Here is a 13,673-nt window from a genome sequence, read left to right as displayed (position 1 = left end):
GATTAGAGACACATCACCTAGGATGTGAATCCTAAAGTGCCTCTTCCCACTGGGGCCCTGTGGTACAGCTAGATCAACAAATAGGTGCTCCTATACCCCAACACATTCTTTCTGCCTGACACGAAAATTTCCCTTATTCACTCAGCATTCCAGAGGTCACCATCTTTCTAGGTGACACAGAACATCTCTGGTCACACTGTCTCTTCCAGAACACCGGGAGCTCTCTCTAGTTTCTAACCTTCACCTGTGGATGTGTTTGAACTGTCTGATGTATCCTGAACATTGAGTGAAAACACAAGGGTAGTCTGTATGCCTAAGCCCCATTTAGCTGGCTTTAGAAATGTCAGTGTGAACCTATCCACCAGCACTCATTGTTTCTGCAAAGCTTCAAGGTTTCCTTAGGAAGACAGTGGTTTACTAATACCATCTTTATGCACATGAATTGTGCAATGCCTGAAACCTACGTCATGACAAAGTCCCAGGCCTGCTATGCAACATGATAATTTTCATGCATCTAAAGAAGTCTAAGGGAGACAGAAAGACAGAGACAATGGGCAGAAAACCTGGGTGTACCTTAGCCATCATGCTGGAATAGGAGGTGTACAAAGGGTCGTCTTCCAATTTGCTGGAAAGAATGGAGGAAATATTTAGCAGGCTACTTTTTTTTTTTTTTTTTTTTGAGACATAGTTTTGCTCTTGTGCCCCAGGCTGGAGTGCAATGGTGCGATCTCGGCTCACTGCAACCTCCACCCCCTGGATTCAAGCGATTCTCCTGCCTCAACCTTCCCAGTAGCTGGGATGACAGGCACCTGCCACCACACCCAGCTAATTTTTTTGTATTTTGAGTAGAAACAGGGTTTCACCATATTGGCCAGGCTGGTCTCAAACTCCTGCTTCAAGTGATTCACCTGCCTTGGCCTCCCAAAGTGCTGGAATTACAGGCATGAGGCACCGTGCCCGGCCTTAGCAGGCTACTCTTTGGACCCCACAAGAAAGACTAAGAGTCATATAAATTTCAAATTATAAGTACTAGTGAATTAATCAGAAAATCCCTTCCCCAACTCTGATTCTTAGAAACCACTCTGAAAATGTGAACCAGCATTGGCTTAACACGGAATTCAGAGATTAACTGATTCATGGCAACAGTTTTAGGCTGTTTAATCTTCAGCTCCGTGTCTGACATTATGAAGAGCAGGCTGTGGCTTGATGTAGTTTCCCTAGACATATCTTTTTTTCTGGAGACGGAGTTTCGCTCTTGTTGCCCAGGCTGGAATGCAATGGCAGCCTCTGATTCCCGGGTTCAAGCGACTGTCCTGCCTCAGCCTCCTGAGTAGCTGGGATTACAGGCGTGCACCACCATGCCTGGCTAATTTTGTAGTTTCAGTAGAGACAGTGTTTTACCATGTTGGTCAGGCTGGCCTCGAACTCCTGACCTCAGACGGTCCACCCACCTTGGCCTCTTAAAGTGCTGGGATTATAGGCGTGAGCCACCGCGCCTGGCTCCCTAGACATATCTCGATGGCCACATATAAGGCAGCAAGGAGGGCTGCTCAAATCTGGCTTCCCCTTTCCACCCACTGCCGTCTGAGAGAGGAAGGTTAGGAGTGGACACAAGTATCCCTAGTGCATGGGAGAAGCAGGTGATCCGGTGGTTCTGACCTCCTCTCCGTGAGAGCGTTGCGGCTAAAATAGAGAATGATCTGATGCAGTGGGTCAGGTTGTTTTTCGGTCTCTTCCTCCTCCTCCTCTTCCACCTTTGGAGATTTCTACACAAACCAACACAGATAGGTTTTAGAAATGAATTTAATCTCGTGCCACGTGACTGCATGCGAACAAAGAGAAGGTAAAGCGCAAGGCATAGAGTGCATCAGACTAAAGCACAAAACAAAACCACTACGTCATCTATTTATTTCAGGATAGAAGCCCTAAAGGTGCGAGGTTTGAGATATATGTGTATATATGTATATCTATTTTTTATTTTTACAGCCAATCAAAGAAACATTCCAATTTCAGGTTAAAACAAAATAAAAAGCAAAAGGCTGCCCATAAAGGGAATAGCTACAGATCCCAATCAGCTGACCTCTCATGCAAGCTCTGGGCACCTGAGTTCAGGAGGAAAACCCCACCGAGTCACCTGAGAGACTGGCTCTCTCAGGCCAACAGCTGACATTTCTTTTGAAGAGCTGGGCTCGACATGGAGGTGGGGACAAGAGTTACAAAGCAGTGGGGCCATTTTGGGTCTAATACTCGTCTAGATTCAACCCAGCAAAACATTTCTCTTTCCTAACCTAACTCTTGATTCTAAAATTCTTGCTGCTCCCGAGAGCTGCCATCCTGGAGCGGCCGGCCTTGCCCTTCTCCCTTTATCAGGTCTTTTCTTTATCACCTTTCATGGAAAGAGAAATAGCAGCTAATGTCAGAGGTAAAAGTGAATTTTCTAGCAGTGGCAGAGCCAGCAGGGTGGACCGTATTTGGTAAATTGGTGAGAACTACAAGGGTTGTGTGAGTGGTTCAGAGGAAGTAGAGGGCTGAAATGACGCTCATTTTCACCTTCACACTCATCAAGAAACTGAGAAAAACAACGAGTGTCTTTCTCACCAACAGGAATATATGAGAAGAATGAAAGACATAAAGACAAAGGGAAGGAAAACAATAGGAAAAGGCTTTAAAAAAGGAGGAAAGAAACAGAGGGTGACAGGGGACGATAGAAAGACATTCAGAAAAGAGTGACTGTCAGAAACACAGGACAAGATGAACGGAGAGAGTGAGTGATGAGAGAAAAAGGTTCGTGGGAGAAGGAGAAAAAGAACCACAGGCTGGCCAGAGAGAAGGAGGGTTTATTTTCTCTCTGAACCAGAATGAGGCTCTGTGGCACCTCTGCAGTAAGTTTCCCCGTCATGTGTCATTTTAAGTGACTTTAGAGCATGAAGTCTGTTGGAGACAAGGCATGCCAAATTTTCTGAAAGACCAAATATAGAAATGTAAGATGCAGGAAGAGTATTTAGATGCACCTTCCTCAAAGCACAGCTACTGAGTAGGAATGTGGGGCTATGGCTGGGGTGGCCTCCTGCAACCAATGGTGCTCAAAACTTCACTTAGCATGAACCCCCCATGACATGGCTGCGCATTTCAAGAAATATTAGTTGTTAACAGCGACGATGAGGATGAGGATGATAGTATTAGCGCCTCCGAGGGAATATTCATCCTCTGACTCCTACGACCATTAGCAGGGCCTCCCCTGAGCATTTACACAGTTAGTGCTTTTCAAATGTATACGCACGATTCCTTGTGAACGTTTAACTGTTACAACCACACCCGTGAATTCAGAAATCAAATCCAACCACACCCATATCTGCTCCCAGGGCAGTCAGTACTTACAGCCAAATCCTGTACTAGTTTCTCTTCAAAGGAATACTCCTCTGTTTCTATCCAAAATCTCTGATAGCCATGGAGGAAGAGGTTAATAGAGCGGTGCCTGAGCGGAAGGGGTGAGAGGGAGGTCAAGAGCGATCCATGGAACTTGTTCTTTTAGTTTGGGCAGTTAATGGTTAGTAAGCAGGACAGACTTTTGTACAATTCTTATCTTCTGATTGGTCAGGGTAGCCAGTAGCATACCACAGAGCTCACTTCAAAGAAACCAGAACCCTCTAACATGACGAGTCTTGAATATTAGAGCATCTTCTGAAAATGACAGTGGTTAGCAAGACATGGCAGTTATTCGTAATCCTACTCTGTTCTCATAGGGTCTTTTTTTTTTTTTTTTTTTTTTTTTTTGAGACGGAGTCTCGCTCTGTCGCCCAGGCTGGAGTACAGTGGCGCGATCTTGGCTCACTGCAAGCTCCGCCTCCCGGGTTCATGCCATTCTCCTGCCTCAGCCTCCCGAGTAGCTGGGACTACAGGCGCCCGCCACCACGCCTGGCTAATTTTTTTTGTATTTTTTTAGTAGAGACGGGGTTTCACTATGTTAGCCAGGATGGTCTCGATCTCCTGACCTTGTGATCCGCCCGTCTCGGCCTCCCAAAGTGCTGGGATTACAGGTGTGAGCCACCGCGCCCGGCCCTCATAGGGTCTTTATCACATTTCCTCTCCAGTGAGAAATCAATCATGAGGCCAAGTAGCAGTCCTGAAGTATTTGCTTCCTATGGCAATTTCGGTATTCCTTTAGGCTGATCACCCTTCTAGGTGGGTGATCCAATCTAAGTCATACGGATGATCAGTGGTTTCATCTTAGAGATACCAAAATAACAAAGTGTGGCTTCTTTTCATTCTCCAAGTAACCACACTGGTAAGGTGCTCCAGCTTCTACTTAACAAGGCAAGGTTTAAGCACGTTACGTCATTGGCATATTTTCTGTGTGCCTCATGGATTCGAGTTATGTCCCTGGTATGTGGGTGCACTGAAGAACCGGCACGAGCCACTCCCGATAAGCCAGGACTGACTTCTGGGAGCATTAGCCACTGCAAAGCAAAAGCAGCCAAGCGCTTACAAAATGCGAGGACAGTGGTGAGGAGGGAAGGAGACGAGAGGAAGACAAAAGTCAACACCAGAGTCATTAAGCCCTGGTCATGGTTTTTGGTAGAACACAGCCCTTGCCATCTTTCTTCACATCTGACCAATCAGAATTCTTCCTGAAAATTGTACAAAATTCATGTTTTTATGGTAACGTTAAATCATGGGCAATTAAGGAGGAGTGTGCAGAGAATGAGCAGGTCTCTCCACAGGTTACATTACCATTAAAATGGGTATAAGCCTGTCATACTGAGTTTTTTCATTAACCTTTTCCAGCCAAACTTGTTGAAAGGTGCTCAGGAAGAAATTATTAATTTTGTGTCTGGAGAGAAGCATACAAGTTTTCTTTTAAAAACTAGCATCAGAGAAAGTTTCCACATAATAAAATAAATCCCTTTAGCCCTTTAGTTTGGGAGATTCTACGTAGTTAGAGGATCACAAGGTGGAGAAGAGAAGTTGTCTCCATCACCAGCTTCTCTGTTGTTATGAAATCTACTTACAGTCCTCCATGCTGGAGAGATCACCCACAGCAGCTCCTCTAAAATAACTGGGTTAGGGACGCTCATGCTTCATGAAGGACACAGTGAATGTGACTGACTCTTACCCATACAGAGTAAAACTACTGAAAGTGTAGCCCAGATATGTAAGGATGGTACTAATATCTTCAGTGGATTTAGAAAAAAAATGTTTGTTTTTGAGAGATGTAATTTCTGCCTACTGTTCTGGTCCTAGAGACATGTGCTTTAGAGCTGGGCTCTTTTGCAGGCCACCTCAGCACAATGTCAGGTAGAAATCTCAACCAGCTAGGGAAGGAAACACTTTCTGATGTTTTGACACTTCCAGAAAACAAACACAAATTCTATGCACTTTTGCTTTTTCTAACAGGCTATGAATCTCACTTTTCTGTCAGGACTTCAGCAGCCTTAATGCCCAGGACTGCTTGAGCTTGTTTCTTAGCTTTTCATTCAGGAATTCTACTTGATTGGTGGTGCCTCATTCTCTTCCAAAGATAGTAATCTGTTCTCTTGAAAGAGATCTGTTGGAGCAGGTATGTGTCTCAGAGACCGTGATTCTTTTTTTTTTTTTTTGAGACAGAGTCTCGTTCTGTTGCCCGGGCTGGAGTGCAATAGCGCTATCTCAGTTTACTGCAACCTACACCTCCCGGGTTCAAGCAATTCTCCTGCTTCGGCCTCCTGAGTAGCTGGGATTACAGGCTCCCACCACCAAGCCTGATTGATTTTTTTTTTTTTGAGATGGAGTCTCACTCTGTTGTCCAGACTGGAATGCAGTGGCGCGACCTCGGCTCACTGCAAGCTCCGCCTCCCGGGTTCAAGCGATTCTCCTGCCTCAGCCTCCCAAGTAGCTGGGATTACAGGCGCGCGCCACCATGCTTGGTTAAGCTTTTTTTTTGTATTTTTAGTAGAGACAGGGTTTCACCATGTTGGTCAGGCTGGTCTCAATCTCCTGACCTCAAGTGATCCGCCCGCCTCAGCCTCCCAAAGTGTGAGGATTACAGGAGTAAGCCACTGCGCCCGGCCGAGACCATCATTCTTAACTATCTTCAAAGACCCTAACTAAGAAAGCCCAGGTGGTCAGTTGGCTCAGGATGAGGTTATAGGCTACTCTGGACAAATGATGGCCAAGATCCACAATTTGATGAAAACAAAATGTCAAGCATAGAAACAGCCCTTTATCTGATATTCCAAAGAAACACATTGATTCACATAAGCTTCAGAGTATACACTTGTCTAAGCCAGCTTATTTTCCCTGAGCAGGTGAGAATATTCCTCCTGATTTGATAAGTCAATGAAACAGAGGCTGATATTCAATTACTAGCTTTTTTAATTGACTGAAGAGTCGACCACACCCACTCTGCAATGAGTCTGAGGACAGGATACCATATCACCAAAGACACTGAATCAGTCTGGGTGGTCAACTCTGGGCCAGTCTGTCACTGATACTAGTCCCTCTATTGACAAGGATATGTCCCAAACTTTTCAGAAAAAGCTTCAAATATATTTTACTTCAAAGTATAAGCTAAAACACCCAAAGGCATTGCGCCTCTGGCAAGCCTCTTGAGACATCTCCAGCCTTTCTATATTTTGACAGCTAGTACACTGTACTAAAAGATGTTCAAGTTACATTTCTGTACCTGCTGAGGAAATGGTGATTTTAGTGTCAAGTGCCTGAGCAGAGAAATACCATTGGACCTGTTGATGGAATTTGGGGTAAAATGTTTCTGAAAAGTTTCTTTTTTTTCCAGAAGCCTTTACATGCTAACCAAGAATCCCACCTCAGCAAAAGCAGTGTACTTCCATATGCTTACTTGGCTGACTTTAGGGTACAGATGGTGGACCTGACAGGAATGGGCTCTAGAGAGTCTCATCTGGTTTCAGTTTTTATGCTTGATTGTCTTAGACAGGCCCTTATACTATGCAGACTGCACTAGCTCCATAGGCCAAGGATTCCAATTTCTATTCCTTGGATTAAGAGTGAGAGAGCACAGCTGTGGGAGGATACCTCCATTCCCATCGCTGGCTTACATGCCAGGAAAAAAAAAGACAAAATACTTGCCTGGGCAGGTTGTAGAGAGGGGCCATCCTGAAGCAGGCCACCACTGCCCGTTTCCGTTGCTTTGATAGCAGTTTGTGCCAGACGGCCTTCTTGGACCTCAAAGGCTGTTCCACCTGAGAAGAGATCACATGGGTTGGTGCACATTAGGCTGATCTTCTGGTGGCAGGAGCTAGTCACCTGTAGCCCAGACTTCTTCATTCTGGAAGAATTTTGGCTTCTCAACTGTAGTTAGCAAAATGCACCCAGGAGCAGGTATTTCGGTTGTGAAAGTCTTAGGTGTTCCTCTTTCTCCCAATTTTAGTCCTTTACTGCCTAATAGCAGCTTAACTAATGGTAGGGAACTTAAATAGGGCATCTGAGCTAATGGCAAGAATGCACACAAAACACTGGCAGGGGAAATAATGGAGAGGTCTGCTATCACAGGGCATCGAGATGGCACGTGGGGGTGATCCGGGATGATCCTTGGTCCTTGTTTTCTCAGTGTTATGAGGGCACTTGTACCTGAGAGCTGAGTGTGGAGAGGAGCTTTGTACTGTCCAGGGTGTTTCTGCTTCCCCATCCCTCAGGGCAGATGCTCCTTACCTGTTCCAGGTGGAAGACAGCTGCTGAAATTCTCTGCACACGCTCTACTGTCTTTTCTGGATTGAAAGGTTCTTCACTCTTCAGAACATCCTTGTAGAGGTTCAGTTGCCATTTTACAGCTGGGTCATCAGACTGAAAATTGAAGCATACTCCTAAGATGAGGAATTTCCTATACCTCTTATACTGAAGAAGCCTTTTGGTCCTACCATGGTTCCGTAGGAGTCAAGACTCTCCTTCTATTATGGCTTCACTTTCATTTTCTCAGTTATCTTCTGGAACACTATAGATACTGTATAGGAACTTCTCATTCTAACTCCTACGTCTCTTAATGCTTCTGTCATATTTTCTATCTCGTCATCTCTCTGTGTTGCATTTTGGATGATTTCCTTAAAGCACTTTTCTAATTTATGAATTCTTATTTCAGCTATGTGTAGCCTATTTTTAACCCATTTATTAGGTTTTTAATTTCAACGATTACTTTTTACTTTTATAATGACTATAAAGTCTTTTTTCAAACCCATCTCCCCTTCTCCTTTTTAAAAATATAACATCCAATTATTGCTTTATGGGTTCCATTATTTCCTTTATATCTCTTTAAATGTTTTAATTATATTTACATTGATGTATCTTTCATAGCTCCTTATGGTTGAATTCTTCTCTTTGTTTCATATGCTGACTTTCTAATAGATTTCCTGATGTGCTCTTTGTAATTTAAAAAGAATATGAGCTTGTCTTCAGGAGGAATTTTACCTATTGGCATCTCAGCTTATATTTTTGGAGGTGGAGGCTCTCCAAGTGGTTTAACGGGTTTCTCTGTGGAATATTTGTGGGTTTTACTGGTTCAAGGCTAACTTTATGGAAGTTTCTTGCTCTGTATTTATGCATAGTGTGGGTAATTAGGGTAATTAGGTCCCACACTCCTCTTCCTTTACACTTATTAAAAAACCAAGCTCCTAAGATTTTTTTTTTCCGGCCCTTCAGAATTCTTTTTATGGCCTTTTTTTTTTTTCCCCCTAGTATATTTTATCCACCATTCCTATATGTTTGGGGTAGAAAGGAAAGACTTTCTGTGTTGGCTTAGTTCTCTATCTCAGGGCATAATATATTTGAGGAAAGAGTAATTCAGATTCACAGGCTTTAAAACATCTCAAATAGCCTTTAAAATGAAAATTATATTTTTTTATTGTACCAACTAGACACAAAATTATTTTGTTTCAAAATCTCTTTAGAGCAGGAGGTGCTAAAACTTCCCCCAGGTGTCCACTGCACTGTTTAACAAGACTTACGGTCAGCAAATTCTGAGACCTAATCTCCACCCCGCTGCTGTGGCCTGACATTCACATAATGGGAAATTGGAATAGATGCTTCATTGGACGCCTCTTTGCATGCTCTTTGTAATAGCTAAGCACAAACATTAAGGGCAAAACAACCCCAAAATTAAGGGCGGTTTATGTACCAGTAAATTTTTAAAACAATAATTATAAAAAGAGAGAACTAGTCCTACCAATTAAACACAAATACCCCAAAACTGTTTTTGGAACATATAAGAAGCATGAGTAAAGGAAGTGAAAAGCCAGAAGCCTCCAGCCGGAAGGAAAGCCCATGTAAGTTCTCGCTGCCGTCCCGAGTCATCACCTTTTCCTGCAAGTGCAAGTTGTTCCGCAGATGTTCTCTGACCTCTTCATCTGTGTCCCTCTGTGGAAAGAGATGTCACATTTTATTCCTGGAGATCACCATGGAACTGTCAAGTAGCATACGGGGATGTGTGGAGAGTCAATGCATAGTTTTGCTGGGATCTTTATTAGAAGAACTAAAGAAAAAACATTACAGAGATTTGTCCCATTGGGTACACACTGACTTCCAAACCAGTTTTAAAGATGAGGGCATGTTGCATCCATACACATTAGTTTCTGCTCATCTGCTCCCCGCCCCCCAGAGGAGGAGGACTAACGCTTCAGGGGCCGAACGCCTATCACGACACCACCTGGATCACACATTCAGCCCAGGCAGGCAGCTTACATGGCCGTATCGTGATTTTGCGAGGGAGATCAGCTCCTGGTCGCCTGGAGTACACATATTCAAACCAATGGGCAGCATTTTCTTGAGTGCAGCCACGATGAGGGAGGTCTGGATGGAATACAAGTCTCCCCGCCGCTTTGTCTTCTTCCGCTCCTGGTCTTGTCCTCCAGACTAGGAGATGATGTTGAAATAAACAGAGAGGGGCTCAGTGATTCTCCCAAAGGAACGGCCTCCTGTCAGAGGCAGCCTGCCTCCTTGTGGCCCTGTCAGTATAGGCTGGGCCTTACTACACTTCAAAGGACAGTGAAAAGAGTGTGTTGAACAAAGACGAATTAGGTAGCCATAAAAGACCAGCCATAGCCCTGAGCCTTCTCCTTCCGCGCATGCACACAGAACCACGTAACTCAACACGCATCACAGATACCTACTCCTTCCGCGCATGCACACAGAACCACATAACTCCACACACATCACAGATGCCTATGGTCTTTGCTCACTCACTTCTGGACTGAACAAGTGAACTGGTGTTCTACAAAAAGAATGATTTGGTAACTGACAAAAATGGCCCCAGAAAAGTTCTGAGAATTCTGATGCTGGGGAAATCACTAAAAATGTGAAAGAGCATCCAGCACAGAATAATTGCTCTGTGTTTCCAAAGCTGAAGCTGGTGTTTTGGAGCACCTCACGTAGCCTCCCCACCACGAGCCAATGCAAATTCTTACAGGAAAAGGAAAATCTAAAAGTAGGGCTGCTTTGGAATCCAGCTGAAGGAAAGTTAGGAGAAACACTGCAGACAGGAAAGAAAGGAACTCCTCAATCCATGGAAGCTCATACCCATCTTTGGCTTATGCTTTCTCATCCTTTTCAGAGACAGTTCACTCAGTGAAGTTGTGGGTTTGAGAGAGGAATCCAGGCCAGGTGCAGGGGCTCACACCTGTAATTCCAGCACTTTGGGAGGCCGAGGCTGGTGGATCACCTGAGGTCAGGAGTTTGAGACCAGCCTGGGTAACATGGCAAAACGCCATCTCCACTAAACATACAGAAGTTAGTGGGTGTGGTGGTGCATGCCTGTAATCCCAGCTACTCAGGAGGCTGAGGCAGGAGAATCGCTTGAACCCAGGAGGCAGAGGTTGCAGTGAGATGCGATCACGCCATTGCACTCCAGCCTGGGCAACAGAGCAAGACTCAGTCTCAACAACAACAACAACAAAACGTTGGAAAAAAAAAAGAGAGGAATCCAATGCACTGGGCTATGCCACAATAGCAGCCCTAAGCAACCCACTGAGAACCCTCAGCATCTCCAGCACAGGGAAATCACATGGTGGGTCCAGGTGGATTCAAGGAGACAAGGCTCTGCAGTGACTCAGTTTTCATGATTCCAGGTTCCAGAGAAGCAGAGCCACTCATGTGGTACGTGCTTGCAGGACTGGGCCTCAGTGGGCACCTGCAGGAAGCGGGGAAGCCTGGGTAGCCAGAAGCAAGTCAGGGACTCCAGGAAAGAAGGAAGTGGTGCTCACCAAAGTTTTGTGCTATGAGGTGCCATGGAGTGTTTGCAGCAATGAGGGGGCAGCACTGTGGTTTATCATGACATACAGATACAGGCTCTGAGAGCACGCCAGATGCCTCCCCTGGAACTGGCATGCAAGACCTGGTCCTCATGGGCTTGGGCAGAATTCATTTTATGGGAAAAGGCTTTTGGAAGAGAAGAGTAGGGTCAGAATTAACATTGTATTGGGACTAATCTCTTTAAATTGCTTTCCAAAGGGCAAAAGAGTTTCAAAATTATTAAAGGACACTCTCAAGAAGAGTGTCAATTCTTTCAGCACTTGTGGTGGCTGCACTTTCAGGTGATTGCATCACAGTATCACAAAAACCACAGCAAAATCCCTGGCCAGCAGAACCCCAGTCTGGCCAAACATTGCCAGAAAATTCTATTGGTTGCAGGGGTACCTTGTGTCCAGTGCTCCAAAACACCAGTCAGCCCCTGGACAGCAGCGGGAGGGGCAGTAAGAAGTATAAACGGAGGGAAAGAAATGGGGTTAAGAGAAGGAGGCTCCTGGTGTTCCAGAAAACAGCAGGAAGGGAAAGCTGCCCCACACACAGACTGTGCGTGTGCCGACTATCGTTGGCTGAGTGCTCGTGGAGCTCCTCACCATTCTACCACCAGGTTTCAAATTCTAAAGGCTGCGACTCAGGGAAAAACTCATTTATAGTCTACATTATGCTTGAAAATGTTTCAAATCATCCATAAAACATAGAACCTTGTTACATGTAGATAAACTATGTGATATCACGTATGTATACATGTAAAATATAAATGGTAATACACAGTATGCAATCGAACAAATACGCTCAAAAGTGTGACTATGTGGATTTGATTACACAATCTAAATTCTTTCCTGCTCACTCTCTATTTGATTGGGCCGAGCTCATGTTCTTCTAACCATAAATGCTGCATATGCAATGCGACTCCAATGTGCCTGCTACATAAAACACCTATGATTCTCCCCAAACCCCTGAAATATTAACCAGTTTTGTAAATGAGACTGGGATTGCTCAGGGAAGTTAAGCAAGTTTTCCAAGATCACACAGCAAGCCTCTGAGCTATGCAGATGCAAGTCTATCTCGCCTGGGCTCCATCTTCCCTTCCTAAGAGCTGCATGTGCCCTGGTTCCTGTGCATCTCCACTTCTTCACTGCCTAGTGTAGCGCGGAGGGTTTGGGAGAATGGTAGCTGACACACATTCATTAAGACGAAGAGAAAATGTTCAGTTATAACCTGAAACTGTAACTGGGAAATTCTCTCAGGGTAGTCTTTGGAAGACTCTCTTTGAATCATGGGAGCCTTATACAGGAGGCAGGACATCTACAGTGTGAAAGGGCTGAGACCACTAATAAAAAATAGGACTCTGACCCTGGGTAGCACCATGAGGAGTAGTGGGTTCTCAAGCCCTGTCAGTCATCCCTATCTCTGTTAGTGTGGTGGCTGCCGAGAGGGCAGCTGGAGAAGGGAGCAGAGATAGCAAGGAGACCTCGGTTAGGGTGAGGCTTGGCTGGCTTCCCCGGCTTCCCCATTCCAAGGGTGGGTAGGCCTACATTCACTCTTTGACAGGCAGTTGTCTTCCCTGGAGCAGGCCTGGGGGACCTCCAGGCGGGAAAATCCATTCTGTACCACCCCCATGGTGATCACAGTGCAGAGGGGGCCAGAGCCTGGCATCTCTAATACTAGGACAGAAAAGACACGTCATGCATTTGACCTGTACCTTTACTTGCATGGCCTGTGTGGAAAGACAAAAGAAAAGAAACAAGGAGAAGAGTCAGTCAGTAAAAGCAGGGCTCTAAGGCATAAGGCACTATATGTTAGTTATAGCTTCTTAGCCCCCATTTCTCAGCCAACACAACGGAAACTCAATGCTTCTGGAAGCCAGTTGAGCATGACATGAAGAGTGAGTGGGAGGTTAGGATGGAGGTTAATTTGGTCAAAGGACTTACATCCAGACCAAGTAATCTACTTCTCAGGTAAGGTCAACCCAGAAGCAGCCTTCCAGAGCGTGTGGCACTCAGACCCAACCCAGGCTGGTCTTTAGATCTAGAGTGTTCTTGTAGGTGGCCAAATCTGAAGTCTCTGCCCTTCTACCTCCCTCCTTTCAGCTGGGTGGGCTATAGACAATCGGTCACGTAACCAAAGAGCCCAATTTTCTTTCTTCCTTCTACCTACCACATTAGCAATTCCAGCACATCTGTGGCTACAGAGAGGGGAGAACTGAGCTAAGGGGCAATGCTTGTGCTTATGTTAAAAGAAGGTAGTGTAGGCCAGACACACTAGCTCATGCCTGTAATCCCAGAACTTTGGGAGGCCGAGGTGGGAAGATCACTTGAAGCTAGGAATTTGAGACCAGCCTGGGCAACATAGCCACTGTCTTTACCAAAAAAAAAAAAAAAAAAAAAAAAAATTCAGCTGGGTGTGGTGGTGTGTGCTATAGTCCCAGC

At 45.1% G+C, this 13,673-nt stretch overlaps 1 protein-coding gene across 4 annotated transcripts in view; it reads right to left on the bottom strand.

Annotated features, from left to right (window-relative positions):
• The window catches only part of RYR3 (ryanodine receptor 3), a 551,601-nt gene that overhangs the window by 48,392 nt on the left and 489,536 nt on the right, over positions 1-13,673 (bottom strand). For all 4 annotated transcript variants that reach the window (XM_073012013.1, XM_073012015.1, XM_073012014.1 and 1 more), the window contains exons 70-76: positions 9,685-9,855; positions 9,301-9,360; positions 7,666-7,797; positions 7,084-7,196; positions 3,379-3,475; positions 1,660-1,766; positions 574-625 (exon numbers count right to left, since the gene is read on the bottom strand). In XM_073012013.1, coding sequence (XP_072868114.1) covers positions 574-625; positions 1,660-1,766; positions 3,379-3,475; positions 7,084-7,196; positions 7,666-7,797; positions 9,301-9,360; positions 9,685-9,855 — 732 coding nt within the window. The remainder of the gene's footprint in view (positions 1-573; positions 626-1,659; positions 1,767-3,378; positions 3,476-7,083; positions 7,197-7,665; positions 7,798-9,300; positions 9,361-9,684; positions 9,856-13,673) is intronic.

The sequence above is a fragment of the Chlorocebus sabaeus genome, chromosome 26, assembly GCF_047675955.1.
Source record: "Chlorocebus sabaeus isolate Y175 chromosome 26, mChlSab1.0.hap1, whole genome shotgun sequence".
NCBI lineage: Eukaryota > Metazoa > Chordata > Mammalia > Primates > Cercopithecidae > Chlorocebus > Chlorocebus sabaeus.
The sequence above is the reverse complement of the archived record's forward strand: the minus strand, read 5'-3'. Positions and strand labels throughout refer to the sequence as shown.